At 44.7% G+C, this 20,909-nt stretch overlaps 1 protein-coding gene across 1 annotated transcript in view; it reads left to right on the top strand.

Moving 5' to 3' along the window:
- Positions 1-13,631, top strand: part of SMIM14 (small integral membrane protein 14) — a 42,686-nt gene extending 29,055 nt beyond the window's left edge. Inside the window, exons 3-5 of the mRNA XM_084266790.1 lie at positions 105-153; positions 9,771-9,919; positions 10,478-13,631. Of these exons, the coding sequence (XP_084122916.1) occupies positions 105-153; positions 9,771-9,919; positions 10,478-10,510 (231 nt within the window). The 3' untranslated portion in view covers positions 10,511-13,631. The remainder of the gene's footprint in view (positions 1-104; positions 154-9,770; positions 9,920-10,477) is intronic.
- Positions 13,632-20,909: the final 7,278 nt, after the last annotated feature.

Here is a 20,909-nt window from a genome sequence, read left to right as displayed (position 1 = left end):
GTTATAACCTTCCTCATCTTGAACTTGGGCTCAGACACTGGATGAAATGGTGGTTTTGGTAAAAGCTGACCAAGGCTCATTGCCTTTCTTTTTCTCTCTTTCAGCTGAGACAATCCCAGTCGTACTGCACAGACACAGAATGCCTTCAGGAACGTGAGTAGCTATGGAGATCAGGTGCATGGAAGTAAGATACACAGTGGTAATTAAAGTACAGTCATAGAATTACAGAACCTGCCTTGCTCTGTAAAACGCAGCCATTGGTTTAATATCACAGGAATGTATTACGTGAACTCAAGTAACTGTGGTACTCAGGCTGATCACGTAGGGGAGGTAATTTCTGAGTAACTGTGATTGCACATTGATGTATGTTGGCAGCATGGTACAAAAGCAGCACTGGTGAGTGGGCTGGAGGTATCGATACAGTGTTGTGACCATTAATCGGGCCCCAAGCATTACTGAATCTTGCCACGGGCCTCCAAACAGGATGATTTCATTTTTTCCCTAAGGAGAAAATTTGTCCTCCTTACAGTCATAGCAGCCTAACCAGTGAAGGGTGGATATTCAGCACTGCCCCCTGCACCTACACAATGTTTGTGGCTGGGTCTGAGTAACTTACTGTCAGTACTGTGAACCCTCTGCTCCTCTCTGAGAGGGGAGGAGATTCCCCACCAGCTCTGACTGTGAAGTTGACACACATGGTGACTGCATTTCTGTTTGATATGGTGGCTGTGTAGTTGATGGAGCAGAGCACTGATGTGTACACTTGCTTGAGATTTGCTGTGGAATACATCCAAAAAGCTCTCCCAAATGGTGAACACAACTAAGGCAGTCGGACGTTACCAGCACCTGCAGGGAAGCATAGCTGTGCAGAGGTTAGGCAGTAATGCAGGCTTGCCCTGAGGCACTTTGTTTACACTTCATGGTCTAGAGGGAATGTTGCCAAATGCTTATAAATAAAAATGAAGTGGATCTGTTTTTCCTATATTGCCTTCCCAATTGAGCATATGAACTCACTCAATTTGCATCAGGACTACTGTAATGCTCAGAGGGAGCAAGGAGCACCTAGGCAGTGTTCCTGGAAGCAGGAGCTGCTGGTGCCTGTGTCTTCTACAGGTCTAGGAGCAGTGCAGTCAAGGTTCCCAGGATCCTGGGGAGAGGGCATGCTGCCTCTGTTCATTCTCATGTTCCCCCCTGTTCACTTCCCAGTAAAACCTGTTTAGAGATGGGCATCTTGATTTCCCCTCTGACCTCCCAGTGTGAAACAGTCTCAGGTTCATTGCCATGGTGGGCTGAAGGGGAAAAGCTATAAGCTTTCCTGGATAATTCTGGGGGAAAAATTGGGGGCCACTTGTGCTGCTGGCTTTACTCTTTCTTTAAGAGCTTTCCAAGTTATACTGTGTGTCTGTGACTTAAGCACCCCTCAGCTCCCAAATGCACCTATCCTGGGCCAGACTTTTTCATCTCCCACACCTTAGGCTTCAACATACAGGGGTTTTTTTTAAATCACATGCATGTAGGGAAGGCAAAGAGGCAGATGACAGGAGATGGAGTATTTTCTGTTAGAAGTAGGCACGGACCAGGCGGTGCAGCTTTCTGAGCTTTAGTCCATAGTCAGATCCAAGCAATGGTAGGTCATTCTCACCAAGGCCTTGGGAGTCTTGGCTCATCAGTATTTACAGTGAAGCTCTTAAATGAATGCCTGTATAAATGAGCAAGTTCTGTTATGTGTGGGCACAAAGCTTGTGGGGTAGCTTTCATGCTACCAAGCATGAAAGTACAGTGGGGATGTGAACGGTTTGCAACAAATAGCTTTCCATCCTGAAAGAGATCCTTGCAATGACAGTCTCTGCAGATGCAAGCAATTTGGCAGCAATTGTTCCAAACCAGTGGTTTGTTTCAAAAACCAAAGCACAAATTACAGAGCAAATCCTCTCCTACGTTATTATATTGCCTTAAATTTAGTTCCAGCAAAGGTATTTTTCTGCTGATGCAATGACACTGACTGCATATTTGTCAGATTATTTTGTGATGCTTCTGTGAGTCTGTGCTTGAGCCAACACAAGCTCTGCAAACCTCCCAGGAGTCAGAGGCAAAACCAGATTAAGCCTGGAGAAGCTTCTAGAGATGCTTTCAGGGACAGACTAAACCAATTCTGGACTCATCTTCTGTCCATTGCTTCATCCTGTTCTGATGAGCTATACTGTGATGACCTTATTTTTGAGGTGGGTCTCCTTTTCCCTTGGTCCCAGAACTCCATTTCCCGTTACTTGCTGACTTTGATGCCTCATTTCAGGACCTCAATATAAAAAAATCTTGTTTCACTCCCACCCATTTGCTCATTCCCAGGATTTGATATTCCTTCTGGAAGGGCAGCTGGGAATGTTGTCATACACAGTTTCTTAAAGTTGCAGGGTTGTGGAATGTCTGATGAGATGTATGTGGTTTTGTTTTGGGAAAGTCAGGGCTGTGTTTCAGCCAGTGTCACAGCAGCGTTGCTACCAGCTGGAGGTTCTCAGAAACACCCTGCATTGATTCTTCCTAAGCACACTTTGTCTCTTCAAGCCCTGATTCCAGATCTGGTTTAGATTTTTGGAGACATATCAAAGCAGCAGCACCAGGGCTGCCTCATTCGCCTTTTCCTGTTAGCAAATGCATGTTTATGGTTGTTGGCAGCACCGCACAGTGGTGACTGACTGCCCTGCAGAGAGTTCCCTGCCAGGGTCAGGAGCTTTTGGTTTGTACCCCTACATAGCAGAGGATGCGAGAGCATTTGGGCACAGTGCTTGGTGGCTGTTCCTTCACTGGTTCTCCATGGGAGTATCTGCTGTGACCACAAAGCATGTATCAGTCTGATGACTGTTCCCTTCCTTTCAGTGCGTGCCTGGGAGGAAAAAAGGCTACAGGTTTTGAATATGCAACACACATTTAATATTCTGTTGGGGCTGTTTGTGCTCAGCAAATCAGAAGATCACAGAATCACAGAATAACAAGGTTGGAAGAGACCTTTGAAGATCATCGAGTCCAACCATTCCCATCCTAAGCTAAACCATATCCCTAAGTACCTCATCCAGGGATGAGGTGACTCAACCACCCCCTGGGCAGCCTGTTCCAGCCCCAACAACTCTTTCAGTAAAATTTTTTGTTCTAATATCCAATCTAAACCTGCCGTGGCACAGCTTCATGCCATCTCCCCTTGTCCTGTCATCTGTAACCTGGCTGAAGAGACCATCGCTCACCTCTACAACCTCCCTTCAGGTTGTTGTAGGTGGTGATAAGGTCTCCCCTCAGCCTCCTCTTCTCCAGGCTAAATATCCCCAGCTTCCTCAGCTGTCCCTCATATGATTTGCCCTCCAGCCCCTTCACCAGCTGATGTTACAGTTCCCTTGAAATGAGGAGTAAGGGCTTTTCTCAATCTTGACTAATACAAGTCAGACTAGGAAAGGTTTCTCAGAAGTGAGTTGCTGTTGCAACATCAACGGTTTCTCCAGCCCAGGGAGGATCCCCACCCGGTACTGAGCTGTTCTGATGGCTCATGGCCATTCACAGTCAGCCAGCAAAGGAAGCGAGGGGCCACCGCCTGAGTTTTTTCTCTCTGTTCTAGCGAGTCCCAGATGTTGTGACCTAGACTCCTGCCACATTCATACAATGCTTTTCTCAGTGTTCTTCTAGCTTGTGATGTGATCGGAAATTACTGTCTCAATGTTGTCTACTCTACTTCCAGATTTTTATATACTTTAATATCAGTGCAGATCTGTGATTAATCTTGAGTTGTACTCATCTAGGGGAGTCACAGCAGCCTAACCTAACTGCATGAACTGTCTGCCAGCTCTTCCCTTTTTCTGGTAATTCCCTTCTCCCTTCCTCCACTCAAGTCTGTTTTGGCTTTCTTCAATTTCCTTGTTCTTAATTTTGACAGTGTCTGCTGAAGGTCTCCAGGCTCTCTGCCTTCCCTGATGATTCCTCTGTAAGATAACCTCTCTTCCTATGGTTTCCTGCCTTTCTTTTGCAGAAAGACTAGTTTATGTGGCCTAGTCTGTGTCTATAGGAAAAAGGAAGCCAAAGAACAGCATCTCGTGTGTGGAGCAGCGGATAGGATTCACCGTAGTCATTCGCTCTCATGAGAGTTTATCCCAGAGTCTCAGACCAGCCCCTCATGGAGCTTTATCCTGCATGGAGATAATTCAGCCATGGTAGGCAGAGGGGCACAGCTGCTCACAGGCTTCATTCAGGAGTACATGGAGATATATATATATATATATATATATATATATATATATATATAGCCAGAGGGATGGGATGTCATCTAGAGGGACCTGGACAAGCTGGAGAAGTGGGCCTGGGTGAACCTCATGATATTCAACAAAGCCAAGTTCAGGGTCCTGCACCTGGGCTGGGACAATCCACGTTATCCATACAGGTTAGGAGATGACGTGCTGGAAAGCAGCCCGGAGGAAAAGGACTTGGGGGTAACTCATGGATGAAAAGCTGGACATGAGCCACCAATGTGCATCTGCAGCCCAGAAGGCCAAACACATCCTGGGCTGCATCAAAAGAAGTGTGGCCAGCAGATTGAGAGGTGATTCTGCTTCTCTGCTCTGGAATACTGTGTCCAGCTTTATTGCTCAACACAAGAAGGACATGGACCTGTTGGAGTGTGGCCAGAGGAGGGCCAAAAAAATGATCATAGGGCTGGAGCACCTCTTTTATGAAGACGGGCTGAGAGAGTTGGGGTTGTTCAGCTTGGAGACGGGAAGGCTCCAGGGGGACCTTGTAGCAGCCTTCCAATACCTGAAAGGTGCCTATAAGAAAGCTGGGGAAGGACTGTTTACAAAGGAATTGAGGCTGGCAGATGTTACACCCACATATGAGAAGGGTTGGAAGGAGGATCTGGGGAACTACAGGCCTGTCAGTCTGACCTCAGTCCCAGGGAAGATCACGGAGAGGGTCATCTTGGGAGCTGTCATGCAGCACATGTGTGATGGCCAGGGGATCAGGTCTAGTCAAATGTGTGATGGCCAGGGGATCAGGCCTAGTCAACATGGGTTTACAAAAGGCAGATCCTGTCAAACTAACCTGATCACCTTCTATGACAAGGTGACCCGCTTAATGGACAAGGGGAAGGCTGTGGATGTGGTCTACCTGGACTTCAGTAAAACCTCAAGTTTCTCACAGCATTCTGACTGAGAAACTGGCTGCCACTGGCCTAGACAGGTGGACCCTCAGCTGGGTTAAAAACTGGCTGGATGGACGGGCCCAAAGGGTGGTGGTGAATGGAACCAAATCCAGCTGGAGGCTGGTAATGAGTGCCATCCCCCAGGGCTCAGTCCTGGGTCCAGTTCTGTTCAACATTTTTATCAGTGACCTCAACGAAGGGATTGGATGCTCCCTCAGTGCAGATGACACTAAACTGTGAGGAAATGTTGATCTATCTGAGGACAGGGAGGCTCTTCAGAGGGGTCTGAACAGACTGGACCGATGGGGCTGAGACCAACGGGATGAAGTTTAACAAGGCCAAGTGTAGAGTGCTGCACATGGGACATAACAACCCCATGCAGAGCTACAGGCTTGGGGGAGACTGGCTGGAGAGCTGTCAGGCAGAGAAGGACCTGGGGGTGTTGGTTGACTGCAGGCTGAATATGAGCCAGCAGTGTGCCTGGGCAGCCTGGAAGGCCAGTGGCATCCTGGCTTGTATTAAAAACAGTGTGGCCAGTAGGTCCAGGGAGGTAACTGTGCCCCTGTACTTGGCATTGGTGAGGCCACACCTTGAGTAATGTGTCCAGTTCTGGGCTCCCCACCATAAGAAGGACATTGAAGTCCTTGAAGGAGTCCAGAGAAGGGCAACCAGGCTGGTGAAGGGGCTGGAGGGCAAATCCTATGAGGAATGGCTGAGGGAGCTGGGGATGTTTAGCTTGGAGAAGAGGAGGCTGAGGGGAGACCTTATCACCACCTACAACAACCTGAAGGGAGGTTGTAGAGAGGTGGGCGATGGTCTCTTCGGACAGGTGACAGGTGACAGGACAAGGGGAGATGGCATGAAGCTGTGCCAGGCCAGGTTCAGATTGGATATTAGAAAAATTTTTTTACTGAAAGAGTTGTTGGAGCTGGAACAGGCTGCCCAGGGAGGGGGTTGAGTCACCTTCCCTGGATGTGTTTAAAAAAAGGGTAGATGAGGTACTTAGGGATATGGTTTAGCTTAGGATAGGATTGGTTGGACTTGATATTTAAAGGTCTTTTCCCACCTTGTGATTCTGTGAATGTAGCAATAGGATGAGGGGTAATGGTTTTAAACTAGAAAAGAGCAGATTTAGGTTGGGTATTAGGAAAAAGTTCTTCAGTATGAGGGTGGTGCATCACTGGAACAGGTTGTCCAGAGAGGTAGTGGGGGCCCCATCCCTGGAGATACTCAAGGTCAGGCTTGATGGGGCTCTGAGTGACCCAATCTAGTGAAGATGTCCCTGCTTACTGTAGGGGGGTTGGACTAGACAACCTTCAAAGGTCCCTTCCAACCTTACACATTCAGATTCTATACTAGGTTTGCTGAGCCCAGGGGTTCAGCTACTCTGAAAATAAAGACCTTGGGCTGGATTTGGTGTTGTGTGGAAAGGCAGGTGAGGGACTGGGAGTTCCGTGTCACTCAGTGACACAGGAATATGTATGGCTATTTTCTGTACTAGTCTGTGTCTCCCAGGCACTGGAGATTAATAACCAGATCCATGGATCAAAGTAGATGGTGGCAGGGACATTCAGCTGTGATGTCCAAACCAGAGAATTTTCGAGAATTTTCTGGAAATATTAAAAAATATCATCACAGGTGCTCTTACAGGGTAGCCTTTATTCTTCAAGGAATCAAAAAACCACTTTTAAATTACCTGCAAAAAATATCCATTACAGGTAAAAACACCATGGCTGTGAGCTCTGAGAAACAAGATGGGTTTTCCTTCTGCCCCTCAGTATAAACTCCATTCTGCTTGGTTTCAGCTTCACTCAGCTGTTCCTTATCCGTAAGCTGGCCTTGTCTGATCATTTTGTGATCTCAGTGATGGAGGCCTTTATAGCAAAAGATTGTCATCTTTTACAGATTATTATTGCTCCCAGTAGCTGAAGCAGCTTCTTGTCTGTTCTCTTGATTTGTCATGGAAAGCTTTGAACAGCGTGATCTGCCCCAGCTCAGTGAGATTTTCCTCACTCTCATCTCTCTATGTTAAGAGATTAAATAACAGATTCTGAGGTATCTCACATCCCCATTAACACACAGGGTCACTTCTGAGAGATGGGGGTTTAACAGTACTTGAGCAACATAAACAGTGTTGTGGCTGGTTTAGTTCCTGGCTGCTTTGAGGAGGCAGAACAGGGCCAGGCTGTTGTCTTGTTGGGGAAGTCAGCAGGCCTGCTAGCAGCCTAGCTCTCTTCTCCCAAGATTTAGGTTCTGACAATATCCTCCTGTTCCCATAAGATGGAAAAAGTTACTCGTGCTGAGAGGAATTTAATAATCCCATTCTCAAAACACAGCAGCCTTGATGGCAGGGGTACAGGCTGCCCTAAACCAAGAAGTAGTTATGGGAAGGTACTTGGGAGTAACGGAACATGTTAAGAACCAACCATAATAAGATGGTGAAAACAGCAGGTGTGTGGATGCTTTTAGGCATCAAAGGTAAACTAATGATATTGAGCTATAAGAGATGTTTATCAGAACTCGTTATAATTACTAACCAATCAGTGTGGTGTGAACAGTGTGTGTAACCAGTTAGCAGGTTTTTAGCTTGCCAGGTTTGCAGTAACAAATGTATATAATCTGTGTGATTTCACCCATTAAGCTTGTTGCTCATTGCCAGTCTCTACATTGTCTCACTTAACAGTTGAGAACATGAGATCTGGTTCCATCCGAGCCGTTATTACAGTGCCTGTGGTTTCCCTCTGTGGTTCCTTTTGCTCCTTTCCTTAGCATGAGCTGACCTAGCAGCATTTACTTGCCTCAACTTGTTTTTAACCACGGACCCTGAGTACACTGTGGTTCAGCGAAGATTCTGGTGAGCAGCCTGGCTAGTCCCTGTTCCTCCCAGTTGTATGGGGAATCCAGCCTAGCAGGTGACGTGAATTTTCAGTGCTCTACTGAACATACAGCCCAAAGCAGGTACCTCAGGCTGTCTTATGTGCTGCTGAAAGTAGTCTCAGGGTGGTTAGTAATGTCATCTGGAAACCCCAGAGTAAACCAGTTGTTCTTTTCATGCTGAGTATATGCTGGTTTACTGGATTGCATATGGAAAGGTCATCTAGGATTTCAACTCTTGATATATCATGTTGATAACAATGCAGTTTTCCCTCAACATTACTACAGGTCTCAACTCTGAACCTGCACGATTCCATACAAATGAATTATATGTTAGAGTTCAATGAATTAGAGGCTGCAGCATTCTCATTTCTTTTCTTTGCATCATGCCCTCTCCCCATAGACAGCGCCCTTCATTCACTCAGATCTTCAAGAGCATTGCCACCTGTATATGCTTCTAATCTAATAACATTCCTCTGTATTAGCAGCTTCTCAGGTTTTGAAATGTCTGTGTTTGGGCCCTTAAAAAGCACGAGCCGTTTGGCAGTTTAATTTGCTCGTACAGGTTAAGGGTGGGGTGTGTGCTTTGGGAAGCAGGAACTTCCATAATACAGCTTTTTTCTCCATTGATGCTTTGAGTACCTGTAACGTTGGCAAAGGATATCAGTCCAACAGCCCCATCTCATGAAGTTTTATCCACAGGACATCAGTGCTGTGACTGGCACAGCTGTGAGCATCTATCCCCACAGTGCCCCTCTGCTGTGTCTCAGCTGTGTCAGGGAGAACCCACTTTCATAGAAGAGCCTCTCTTAAAAGGCTGTACATCAGATTGCTCTTCAGCCAACAACATCAGTTACAGGTGGATTATTTGAAGTTACATTTCAGAGGGGAACAGTCATTCTTTTCCAATGTGCAGGTATTTGCTAGAGTTTCTTGATCCAACAAGACTGACCAGCCATCTCCAGTCTGAGGGGACTCTCTCACCTTTATTTCCATGCTTTGATGTCTCAGCTATTCTTTATGGAAATGAGGTGTTACATTTTTGTATTGTATCCCTGGGCTCCACTTTTTCGTGTCTCTGCTCAGCAGTTTCTGCCCCTCCTGACAGATAACGTTTTCCTTGATGCTATCAGAAGTAGTGTGTGACCTGGATGATCAGTCAAAGAGATGTGGCATATTGACACTGACACTTGTTCAAGGTCTTAATAAATAACTTACAGTATCCAACAAAATTATAACCATTAGTTTGCTCCCTTCTTAGGAGAATTCCTGTGTTCTTTGTGAGGGGTCTAACCGTGGAGTCTAAGCTTTCGTCTCTTTACTCTCTTGAGGCAGCAAGAACATCAGTGTACAGATGGAGGTTTTTCCTACATAAATGTATTTTGCATCAAGTTTGATTTCTTTAAACACAAAGCGCATTTGTCATCTCCAGTTCATTAGGAGTTAATGTGAACTAAGAAACAGTCGTGATATTCTGAGAATTTCAGTGAAAAAATCTGAAATAAGGCCTCTTTTCAAAGAGATAAGAAATGAGATAAAAGACACAGTGTAACACTAACCAAGAATTACTTGTCTGAAAGCTGAAAGGAACAACTGATCAGAGAACTCAGTTGAAAAATAGTTCAGGTTTTTGCCTGAGCCTTAGGTTGTGTTTTTGTTTTCGTTTTGGGGAAAGAATCCTGCTGTCTCTCTGTGTTTTAACTTCAGTTTTCCTTCTCTGTAGTGCCAGGACCAAATTCCTCCAGTGACAATGGCATCAGTTTTGCCATGATAATGATGGCTTGGGTGGTGATTGCACTTGTCTTGTTCTTACTGAGACCCAGTAATCTGAGAGGATCCAACACAGCCGGAAAGCCAACCAGCCCGCACAATGTAAGTGCATCTTAAAATGCCCTGCTGAGACCTGACAAAAGATACAGGCTATCCTATCCACATTTTTACTTAGGTTTGTTATCCTTGAATTTTCTTGGAACTCCATGATCAGTGAAAATGAGCAAACCCAGAGGTAAAGTAGAATCGTGAAGGCTAACTTCATGGCCTGCTGAGGCTTACCATGGGATGTAGCAGGCATGGGGTGACTGAGCATGGGTCATAGTGTCCTCTGAACACCAGCTGTCCCTGGTTGAAACTTCCTCCTGCCTTCTTATGCAGAAGGAGGAAATCACAGCTTTTAGAGAAGTCAGTAAATAAAATTACAGCATGAGACTAGGAAGGTGATCTTTGTCCTGGAAAAATCCCTGTCAGTGTAGGAAACAGTATTGGGTTTTGATGCTCATTTACTCTGAACATTGAAAGAGATATTGAAAAGTCTTAAAAGCACAGTGTAACTCTTCTGAGTACTGTTATTGCTAAATCCTCCTTAAACAGTGAAGCACCATCCCTAATCCTGTATGTGGTTGCTTTTTTCTTCTCCTCCTTCTTTCCCCCTAGGGACAAGAACCACCGGCCCCACCAGTGGACTAGAGCATTCATCATTGGAAAAGTTCAGCAGCTAAAACCTAGCACGACCAAATGAACGAAGTGACCAGATTACTCCTAAACCCCATTCAATACTGTTTTCTTCTCTCATTTATATAGAGCAGAATTATCATTCAGCAGTTACCTTCATTAACTGCTTTTAGCAACTTCAATTTCAAGTTAATTTTTGCTTTGTATGTTATTACAATTCCTAGTAGATTGTAATTTAAATAATGATAAGGCATTGCAGGGGTTTTTTTGGTTGTCACCATTACTGTGGACATTCCACTCAGTCTCTTTCTGTTACAATGATCTGAATTTCTTTGCAGTGATTTCTGATATGCATTAAAAGAAAAAGAAAATCCCTCTGCATCTACAACAATGGAAGGTTACTGACCTTTCTTCAGATTGATCTGTATTTTTCCTCTGGTATGCTTTTGAGAGTTGTATTATGGTTGCAACTACTAGCTTAGTTATGTGGTGAAAAACTGAAATTGTTTTATATTTGCCCTGGGTTCAGAGCAGCTTTTAGTATGGTCTTTGGACCACTAACATAGTTTTCAGGGCTGCTGGTGAAAACATGGATTGTCCACTAGAATTATACTTGGGGTGTGTGTGTGTGCGTGCGTGCAAAGACGTGAGTGTGATAACTGCCACCGTCAAAGCTTTGACATATATATTGGGAACTTTACACAAAAGATTATACCACCCAAAAAACAAATAAATTAAATCTTGTTCGTTAATAAATTATGTAACTTATTCAGTGTGTTGTTAAAAATATATTCCAAAAATGGAATTTTTTACTTCTAGACTTGATGAAAAGAGAAATTTAGAGAGAAGAACTTGGTAGAAATTTCTGTCCTGGTATAGTATTCTAATAATTGGTGTCCTAACGAGTTTTTAGCCATGATGTGATGTGTCTGGGGCAGGATGAAATTGTACCAAGAGGTTACCATAGTTACCAACTTTTGGTATACACCGTATACTGGATATCCAGGCTTTTCACCTGTGTGTTATCAGCAATCCTTACCATTTCATCCTTATCTACTGGTTGTAACTGTAGAATACCAGAACTGGCAGGTGACTGCATACGGCATGTCTTCTCCCTCTGATACTTGTGTGTGTGGTGTGTCTCTGTGTGTGTATGCGTGGCTGTGCACGCGCCTGTGCACATCTCCCACTGCAGCAAGTGGGAGTGACTTTTTTATGTACATTAATTTAAGAACCTTTTAAAGATGTACAGAAAAGCGACACTGTATATTTTTCTTGATCAATTTGAAAAATTGATGAGAATAATGTAAAGAACATTTTTATGTTACCAACATGAAGCTTCTTTCCTCGAAGGTCAGTAGAACAGACGTATGGGGATTCAAAGCCTTACTCTATAAACCTTTATTCCATGAGGGCTTCAGTTACAGAGCTGAAGGGACTAACTGTTAGGATGCATAAAGGTTTGTATTAACAGGCTCTAACAAAATTCTCACAGCAGATCCCACGGTTGACAGACGCAGGGTTTTCCTCCTCAGGGTAAATGGTGGGGCCAGCAAAGCCTCTAGTAAAGGTACAGCGTAGACCTGAAGAAAGGCTTCTGTAATTTGGCGTGACTGCCCTTTGAATTTCTGTGGAGTAGTTTGCTCCTGAGCGTAGGAGCATGTGTAGAGAAATACATTTTTGTAGAAAGTGAAGCTCGGGCCAGCTGCTCTCAGCGACATCGGTGCAGTGCCACGTAGAGCAGTGGGGCTGCAGCAGAGAAGCTGAGAGAATTTGGCCTATTACGTCTAATGGTGTACAGGCCACAAACACTGTGTAAAGTGTCACTGGGACAAGCGATCTGACTGTGCTTGCTTTTTGCCTTCTGTGTACGCTTATGTTTGGGACGCTGTGTCAAACAGAACAAGTAATACAACACCAAGAAAATATATGTAATCTCCTACAGTGACCTTTTCTCCAAGAATTTTTGGCCAGGATTCTTTGCTGTCAGATGCATTTAACAGGCTTCCAGCTGATCAGAAAGCCAACCAAAATGGGCTTCATTTCAGGCAGAGCGCCACTCCTCATCCTGTTGGAAGCTGGTGAGATGTACAGCGGATGCTCCTCACTTGTGGGGATCGGTCTGGCTGTACTTACACGTGGGTGTATTTGTTCATCAGGCTCGCCACGCGCACCCAGCTCTAACAGGCTTCGCAAATGAACTTTTTGTTCAGAGTAATGTTGTGTTTTACAGTTAAATGAACTGTCTTTGCTTGAAATTCCTCTAAGTAATCGTCCCAGTGATTTTATACATGTATGCTTTCCTCATGTAAATTGCTATTTTAAATTTTCTATGTACAAGAAAAAGCATTGGAAATATTTTATTGTAAAATGTTTTACTAAAGAGCCGGGCCACTATCCCACACCAAAACGTATGCCTTTTCAATTCAGATAATCACTCCAAGATAGACCCTTCAGATCGCCGCTCTTAATTAAAGACGAAGTAATTAACTGTAGGACTGTATTTTGCCACTCTTATTCATGTTAAATAGTGCCTTACTCATCAAGTAGTCGCACTGAAGTTTGTGGGGCTACTCTGAGATAATGTACTAGTAGCAGCTTTAGTAAGGGTGGCAGAAATCTGGCCTTTAGTGATTAGTTTGCGATGGAATAATTGTATGATGGTTGCAGATGTCTATGGTAAATTTTGCGAGGCGTGGAAGAGATGAGTGGTATGTGAAGCTTCAGGATATGTTTTGTTCGGTAATGAGGGTTTTAAGGTGGGTTAGTAGGAGAGGCGAGTTGTAGCAACTTGGGCAATACGGAGAGAAGTTCACCTTAGCTTAGAACTTTGGTAAAACAATAGTGATTTTAGAATCTGCTTAACACAATTATACTCCAAAATGAGAAATCATATGTATTCATGTTTTTGTCTGCAGATCACTTAGCCTTGTAATGTTCATGATTGAAAAAGGAAGAGTGATGATGTGATGTACCTAATGTCAGTCGGTGGTTTAAAATGTCTGAATTACGCCAAACGAAAAATCATCGTGCCATTTGCGGTCTCCCAGTGATCTCTGACCGAGTACTTGGATTGGGATAAAGGGCTTGTACTATGCACTTTTTATTGACTTAACAAAATAAATAGCAATCGTTAGTAACCTTTTGGCTTTGTCTCTCAGTCTTTATATAAGGTGTAGGACTGCTCCACCCTTTCCATTACTAAGGTAATTGGAAATCATCTAGAAAGAAGTATCAGTAAAAATGTCACCTGTGTAAATTACTACATGTAAATTCTAACTTTTTTAGTAGCCCCTTGCCTTCTGTGTGTGTCTCAAGCAACCAGAATGAACTAAACAGTATCCAAGTTACGAGATACTCTGATGACCAGCATGGATGTCACTTGCCTTTTGCTCTTCAAAGTAGTTATGCAACCTAGGAAGTTAGAAATATTGCAGTAAGAAAAGTAATGACAGAGGCCAAACACACCAATTAGGTTACTTACTTTTAGATCAAATCCTGCTACTTTGGGATCTGCAGTCTGTTTTCTAGTCCTGGTTCATGGCAGTGTTGGACCCGGATCTGTTCTGAGGTAGGAAGATGTTCCAGCGGATCTGAGGCACCATACAGAAGTAGTAGAGACCTGCAGCTTCCTCATGGTTCCCATGGAGTGCAGCACTCTTCCTTCCTTCATCATGAAACACGGAGGGCTGCCTTGGCAGCAGCTCAGATCCCACATTAGGGATTCTGGTGTTAACCCAAGGACAAAAAGGAAAATGCCACACCAGAGAGCAATTAGGGTTCAATGTAATATCCAGAGATAGTGGCAATACATACCAGAGGATCAGAAAGAAAATCTCGATTTATTATTAGTAATAATAATAAAAACTAATAAAGTAATAACAAAATGCTTTAGGCATTTGATTCAATTTAGAAACTCTATGATCTTAATCAGAGATCCTTAATATCTACTTATCGAGACACACCCTTTTATTCAAACGCAGTTATAATTGCCTGTTAAAGCTAAACTTCACTTGTAAGCACACTGGTTTAAAGTTTGCCAGTTACAGAAAGGAAATGACCACACATTTACATTAACTATGTCCTATGGATCTGCTTGCTGTTCAAGACCACCAGGTAAGTGGAGGAGATTACCCTGCCCCAAAGCCTGAGGACAAGAAACAAAACAAACCAACCAACCAAAACAAAACAAAACAAAACAAAGCATCCTATCTAGGATGTCTGGGAGAAATTCTTTGAACCCACTTCAGCAAAACATTCTGTGAGCTGAAGTGGGTTCCTTGGGAAAATGGACAACTTCCATTCTTTCCTCCAGCCCTTGCTCAGTACCAGCCAAGAGCCTTCAGTGCAATTCACTGCAAAGGTGTGGTCCTTGGGGTGGGGGGAGCAGCTGGCTGTCCCACCGTGACCCTCACTTGTGTAAACAGTGTAACAACTCTCTTACACTCATCGGCACCAGCTAAGATTTGTCTCTTTTCAGAGAGAAGGTGTAACTGAACCTGAGTTACTGGGTCTCATGTCACAGTTACTGCCAGTTCACGAGCTGACGCCTTGTCGTTCAGTCTAACAGCTGTGAACATCTGCAGGGGAGAGTGCTGGTCACGGGGTGCCTGAAGGACAGTACAGGACAATAAGCAGCTATTCATTCACCATCTGTACCCAGCTTCGTAAAGGTTTTACTCGCCTGGTGGAAAGTGATACTATAAAATGTTTTATGCAATGTTAATAGAAAATGCAGCAGTAATTTCTAATCAAAGATCAGGAGCAGCAAGCTTTAAAAAAAGTTACATTTATGGGGTTTTTTTATTATGTCCTCCAAGATATAAATGATGAAACAAGTGAGTAATTCCTGTGGTGATGTCATTTTCAGCCTTTCACCTTTTTTTATATTATTGGAGGTTGTTATCTTCTGGTGCAGAAAACACTCTTAAAATGTAAGAGATTAGAGGCAAGAAAATGTTTCTTAATCGCCCCAACAAAACAACCTCCCACCATTGTACAACACTCTGTCAGCGTCATTGCTGCGATACAAGAAGTTGCTCTTAGAAAAGACGTGGGAGCTCAGTTTGGAGCAGAACTGGTAGAAGAAAGGACAAACGACAAATTGACTTTGATTGGCGAGAAAATGATCCATGGGACCGATGCTGCACTAAGTGGTGTCACACATCAAAATGGGGTTTGGTGGTATGGTGATGGTGAGTAAAAAGCCAGTTTCTTCAGCAATCTGAGTGATTTCACAGGGCTTTGTTTTCCCTCCTCAGTTTCACAGAGATGAAACAGAAAAATCCAAATTAATAATTTTTCCTACCCAATCAAATATTAGCTTGCCATGTGAATGTGAGTGCACCTTGTCTCTGACACACCCCCCTCCGGCTGCATGCTCCTTCTGGGCTCAGTATGTAGGGGGAAGAGCTGAAGCCAAGTTTGTTATTAGCTATTCCCTAACAGTGGATCAAATCTTCACCTTATTTTCTGTGACCAACCATTACGGCGATGGGAACCTTCAAAACCTTCAAAGCCACGCTACGAGCCAATTTCCCTCCAAAGGGGCTCTGATGAAAAGCTGTGCCCTGTCTGGCTCTTGTATTACTCCCCTTGTATTACTTTTAGCATTGGAGGTTTCCTTACTGTTCTATCGAAACGGCTGTTACACCTAAGACAGCTTTCCTGTGGGAGATGTGGTATGCCCCATGTTCAGGAGAGCAGCACTGCTGCCCACAGCGCTGCTGCCAGAGGAACCAACAGCTTTCACGGCTGGCGTAACATGCACAGTTTCCAGAAGAACACTGTGGGGGAAAAGAAGTGGTAGTTACTAAACAATAGATAAGGGCATTAAATATAACCATGCCTGGCTGGAAGCGTGAATAATCTCTGTGTATACTGAGAGACTTAAATAATCTAATTAGAGAAAGGTCATATGCTGGAAAACAAAACATCGTTGTGCAGAAACTACAAGAACAGAGTTTGAGAGGGTGTACTCAGGTATCAGAGGTTTCAGGGTGGCCTTCCTCTGGTTTTTAAATGTTGCTTTAATCTCACGCGGCATTTGGTTTGTATTTATATTGCAATGTTGCCTATGAGTCCAGCTCAGATCACTGTCTCCATATTCTGGGCCCTACACAAAGAGGGGCATTGAGCCTGACCAGGAACTCGCTGCGTTTTGGGACCAACTTTACCCACAACTGCAGTTTGGGGTGCTGGCTGTCACTCACAATAACACTGCGTTAGATCAGCTGAACACTGTATGGGCAAACTCTCAGTCCAAACAGCAAAGTCAAAGTTCAGGGGAGAGAGGTGAGGAGCGGGCACGAGGAGGCTGTGCCAGGCAGGGCATGTCTCTCGTAGCCGTGGCTCTGCGCTGTTGGGGTTGGCTCTGCCCAGGCACAGGAGCCCGGGCACTGGGCTTGCTGTCGGCAGCTGTCGCAGCCTCTTCCAGAGGAACACGCATGCCCAGTCCCCCCCGTCCCCGTGTCATTCCTTCAGCTGCGTTCCCTTCCTTCCTTGCAGCGCCACAAAATACAAAGCACGGATTCAAATACTGATCCAACTGGTCTGCAGGCACCTCTTCTGGGCACCCGTGTGCCGCAGCCTGGGACTGCTGCCGAGCGGCTCAGGTTTCCCCATCACATGCAGGGATACCTCCTGGCCGCGCTGTGTCAAACATTGAAGGCTTGGTAGGCCGTGGTGGTTGTTAAATCTGTGTCAGGTGTCAGTGTCCCTGTATGATTACACAAACACAGCTGCCCATAGTTAATGATTGGCTAAATCTGTTTGGGAATTAGCCTGACATTAAACACTCCCTAGATATGACACAAAACCTCTTTCATATCTTGGTGGCTTTTCCTTTCACCTCCAGCAGCAGTGTGCTGGCCAGATCATCACACACTCACATGCTCCTTCAATACTTCCTTTCCCCTCCTCCCCCAAATCCTCTACAGATCACAATTTCTCCCTTGCACAATGAATCAGCTCATACACAAGAGGTGAAGAATGCTGCCCCCCAAGAAAAACCCCACATTTGGTATTCAGCTTGGCCTTTGCTGGATGGCTTCTGGAAAGGCTGAGGTGAGGCCTTGAACCTCCTCCATGGTTTTTTTCCATATGGAGGACACACATCAGGTCTGACATACATTCTATACGTGCTTTAGCCACTGACCTGCTACATTAAAAAGACATTACCACTGTCCTCACCCAGGCTGTTGGAGTGAAGCAGTCATTGTTCTTTGGACTGCATGGCACTTGATCCTGCTGGTCTGAGCCTTTGCCTGAGCACACATTAAAGCCAGGCCTACAGGAGCATGTAGCAAAGGGATTGTTCAATTTCAGGATCAGATCAAGTTTAGACACAAGCCAGACAACTGAAGCACTCAGATCATACTAGGCTGAGGCAGAAGGTATACCTTTAGGTACCTATGGAAGCATACTGTCAAAACCTGAGTATCTTCTGATTTTATGTATCTTTCAGAGTCCATCCCCTAAGACTAGGTTACTGCCTAGGTTATTAACTCTATCCTCTGTGTATCTGTAGTCTAAAACTTCCAGAAGTGTCTCTGAAAATGCCTATCCTCCTCAAGCAGGTGTGGATGAATTATGATAATCACCTTTCTTGGACATGGATGCTTCCATGAATTATAGTTCAGGCTGTTTAATACCAGGGTCTGAAGAGAGTGCTTTAGCAGGATGTGTAAGTGAGCAGTGCTCTAGGAAGTATATAGATTACTTACAGGTAAATTATGCAAATGACAATCTTTAAAATGTAAAATCCTGGATGAATGGAACAGTGACTCATTGGTTCAACCAGCAGCTCTCTCCATTTCCATTCCAAAATAACACACATAGGAATTTACCAGGGAAAAAAAAAAAAGAACACTGAGAGAGACTCTGCAGGGAGAATTCTGACCCAGGCTGCAATGCATGAAACTTCAGGCACTGGCAGTCCTTCCTTGATCTTCTTGTTTAACTGATGGATGCCCTGCTAAGGTAACTTTCAGCAACCAGCTAACGGAGTATTTTAGTTAAAATACTGTGTAATTGTGGAGGGTTGACCCTGGCTGAAGGCCAAGTGTCCCCCAAAGCCACTCTACGACTCCCTTCCTCAGCTGTACAGGGGAGAGAAAACCTAACCAAAGGCTCGTGGGTTGAGATAAGGACAGGGAGAGGTCACAGGCAAAACGGACTCAACTCAGGAAAATTAGTTTAATACATTACTAATCAAATCAGAGTGGAGTAATGAGAAATAAAACCAAACCCTAAAAGCCCTCCACCCCTCCCTTCTTACCAGGCTCAATTTCACTCCCAGTTTTCTCTACCTCCTCCCCTCCAGTGGCACAGGGGGATGGGGAATGGGGACTGCAGTCAGTTCATCAAAACATCTGTTTTGGCATCCCTAGGATTAAATAGTATTAATTATATTTGGTTTTGCACTAGAAAATATGTTTTAGAAAAACTCTAGAGATGAACCATCTCTGCATCATTTCAGTGGTTACTTATCTTCACTATTAGAAAACACCTGCCCTGAACTTGAATTTGCCAAGATTCAATTTTTATACAGTAGGTTTTGCTAATCTGAAGGAAGGATTATCAAATTTCAGTTCCTGCAAGAAAAGGCCATTGTGAAACTTCATTTTTTCCCACCTGATCTTTAGGCATTGCCTCACAGAAGGGAATCTATGGCCCTGAGTAAGACACACAAACTCCCCACAGCGGGAAGGAAAGGCTGCCATGGAGTGAAGTTCAGACTGGCCAATACACTAGGAGAAGGATCTATCTGATCTAACCAACTGGCAACACTGAAGAAAAACATGTCCCTGAAATCCTGCACTGAGTTACTGACCCTGTGCTGCAAAAGGATTCACGGCCTATGCTGAGCCTTTAAAAAACTGGAGCACAACTCAGAGTGCTGTAAAAAATTCTACGTGCTGGGAAGCACAGAACACCCACTCTGTGATTCAGAGTCTATTCTGTGGCGAGATGGGAGACCCAAGCTCCCCATCCTTTTCACTGTGGTGACCCTGAGCCCATGCCAGCAGTGCCCTCAGCACCCGAGTGCAGGCTATAGGGAAACAAGAGGAGCCCTCGTCATCCCTTCCAGGGAAGCTGAGTGGTTCTGCAAGAGTTCAAGGCCCGTGACGCAGGCAGGGGATGTGACTGCAGAGTCTACCACTGAAGGCCCTTTGTGAAGAGAAGAGACCGGGTCCATCGCCTGCTCGAGGGCTGTTCAGACACTGAAACAGCTCCCAAGTCATAGACTACAACACAGGCCTTTCCCCTCGCAGGAAAGGGCCCTGGTTACCAGACCCCAACCCTATTCCATCCCCTTGGCAAACTAGCCTAGCTGCAGGTCGAGAACTAGACTGTCATGTTTCTTCATAACCCACCAGGCATGGCACTCTCCTGAGATACACGTCTGAATGCCTCCAGCCAAGAAGACTCTCCAGTTCCTGCCTTCATTCTTAGCAAATGCAGTAAGGATGTATTGGCTGCCTCCAAGGAGCAACTAACCACCCATACGTGCAGCAGCACGCAAAGGCAGCTCCCTCTCACGCACACCACGACCACCATTGTGTGGAGAAAATCTGTTCCTTGTTTGTCAGGCTCATGCTAAGCACACTTACCCCCCAACACCCTTTGGGGACCACGTCAAGCATCTGAGGTGAATGTGGCCTCACCAAGAGAGCAACAGGCAGGTACAGAGAGACGGAGTGAAGTTCTTAGTAGTACAAATGTATATGCATTTACAGCTACTCCAAGACCCAAGGAGATAGACGGGGAGTTGGAGATGGGAATATAGATAAGGCTGACTCAGTAGTGAGAACTCACTGAGCCACTGTTTGCTTTGCTTCCCTGGAAAAAAAAAAAAAAAAGGGGGATGCGTTCAAAATTGAGACATCTGTGCAAATTAGCCATGAGACAAGGCATTACTTGTTTTTACTGCAGGATAAACACAGTGCAGCCCGCACCTTGGCCAAGCAGTTCTCTGGCTAACCATGCTGACTCCACCGGGATCCCACACTGGGATTGAAAACCTCAGTAGGCTCTTTCAGTGGAAACACACATATTTCATGGTACCATTTCCAAAAGGCCAGTATATATTCACTTAAGAAAGCACAGATTCTTCTAGGGGAAGATCAGATCCTCCAGAGTAAAATAGTAAACAGACACAATAATTCAAATTTCTTTTTTCTACGCTTTAACAGAAGAAGTAATATTTTGTTCAGATTGTTAACCAGGACATACATGTATTACCCACCTCATTTGGCAACATGTAACAGAGAAATTATTGTAAGCTGTTAGAAGCAGAAATGACTGCAGGACAGCAGATGCAGCAAAAAAGCCCCAACCTTCTAGGGGATGCAAGTGGGAACTTGAACACAATGGAGAATAAAAGGTGACAGATCACTCACAGACTTTTTGC

The sequence above is a fragment of the Gallinula chloropus genome, assembly GCF_964237585.1.
Source record: "Gallinula chloropus genome assembly, chromosome: 7".
NCBI lineage: Eukaryota > Metazoa > Chordata > Aves > Gruiformes > Rallidae > Gallinula > Gallinula chloropus.
This window is presented reverse-complemented; position numbering and strand designations above follow the sequence as displayed.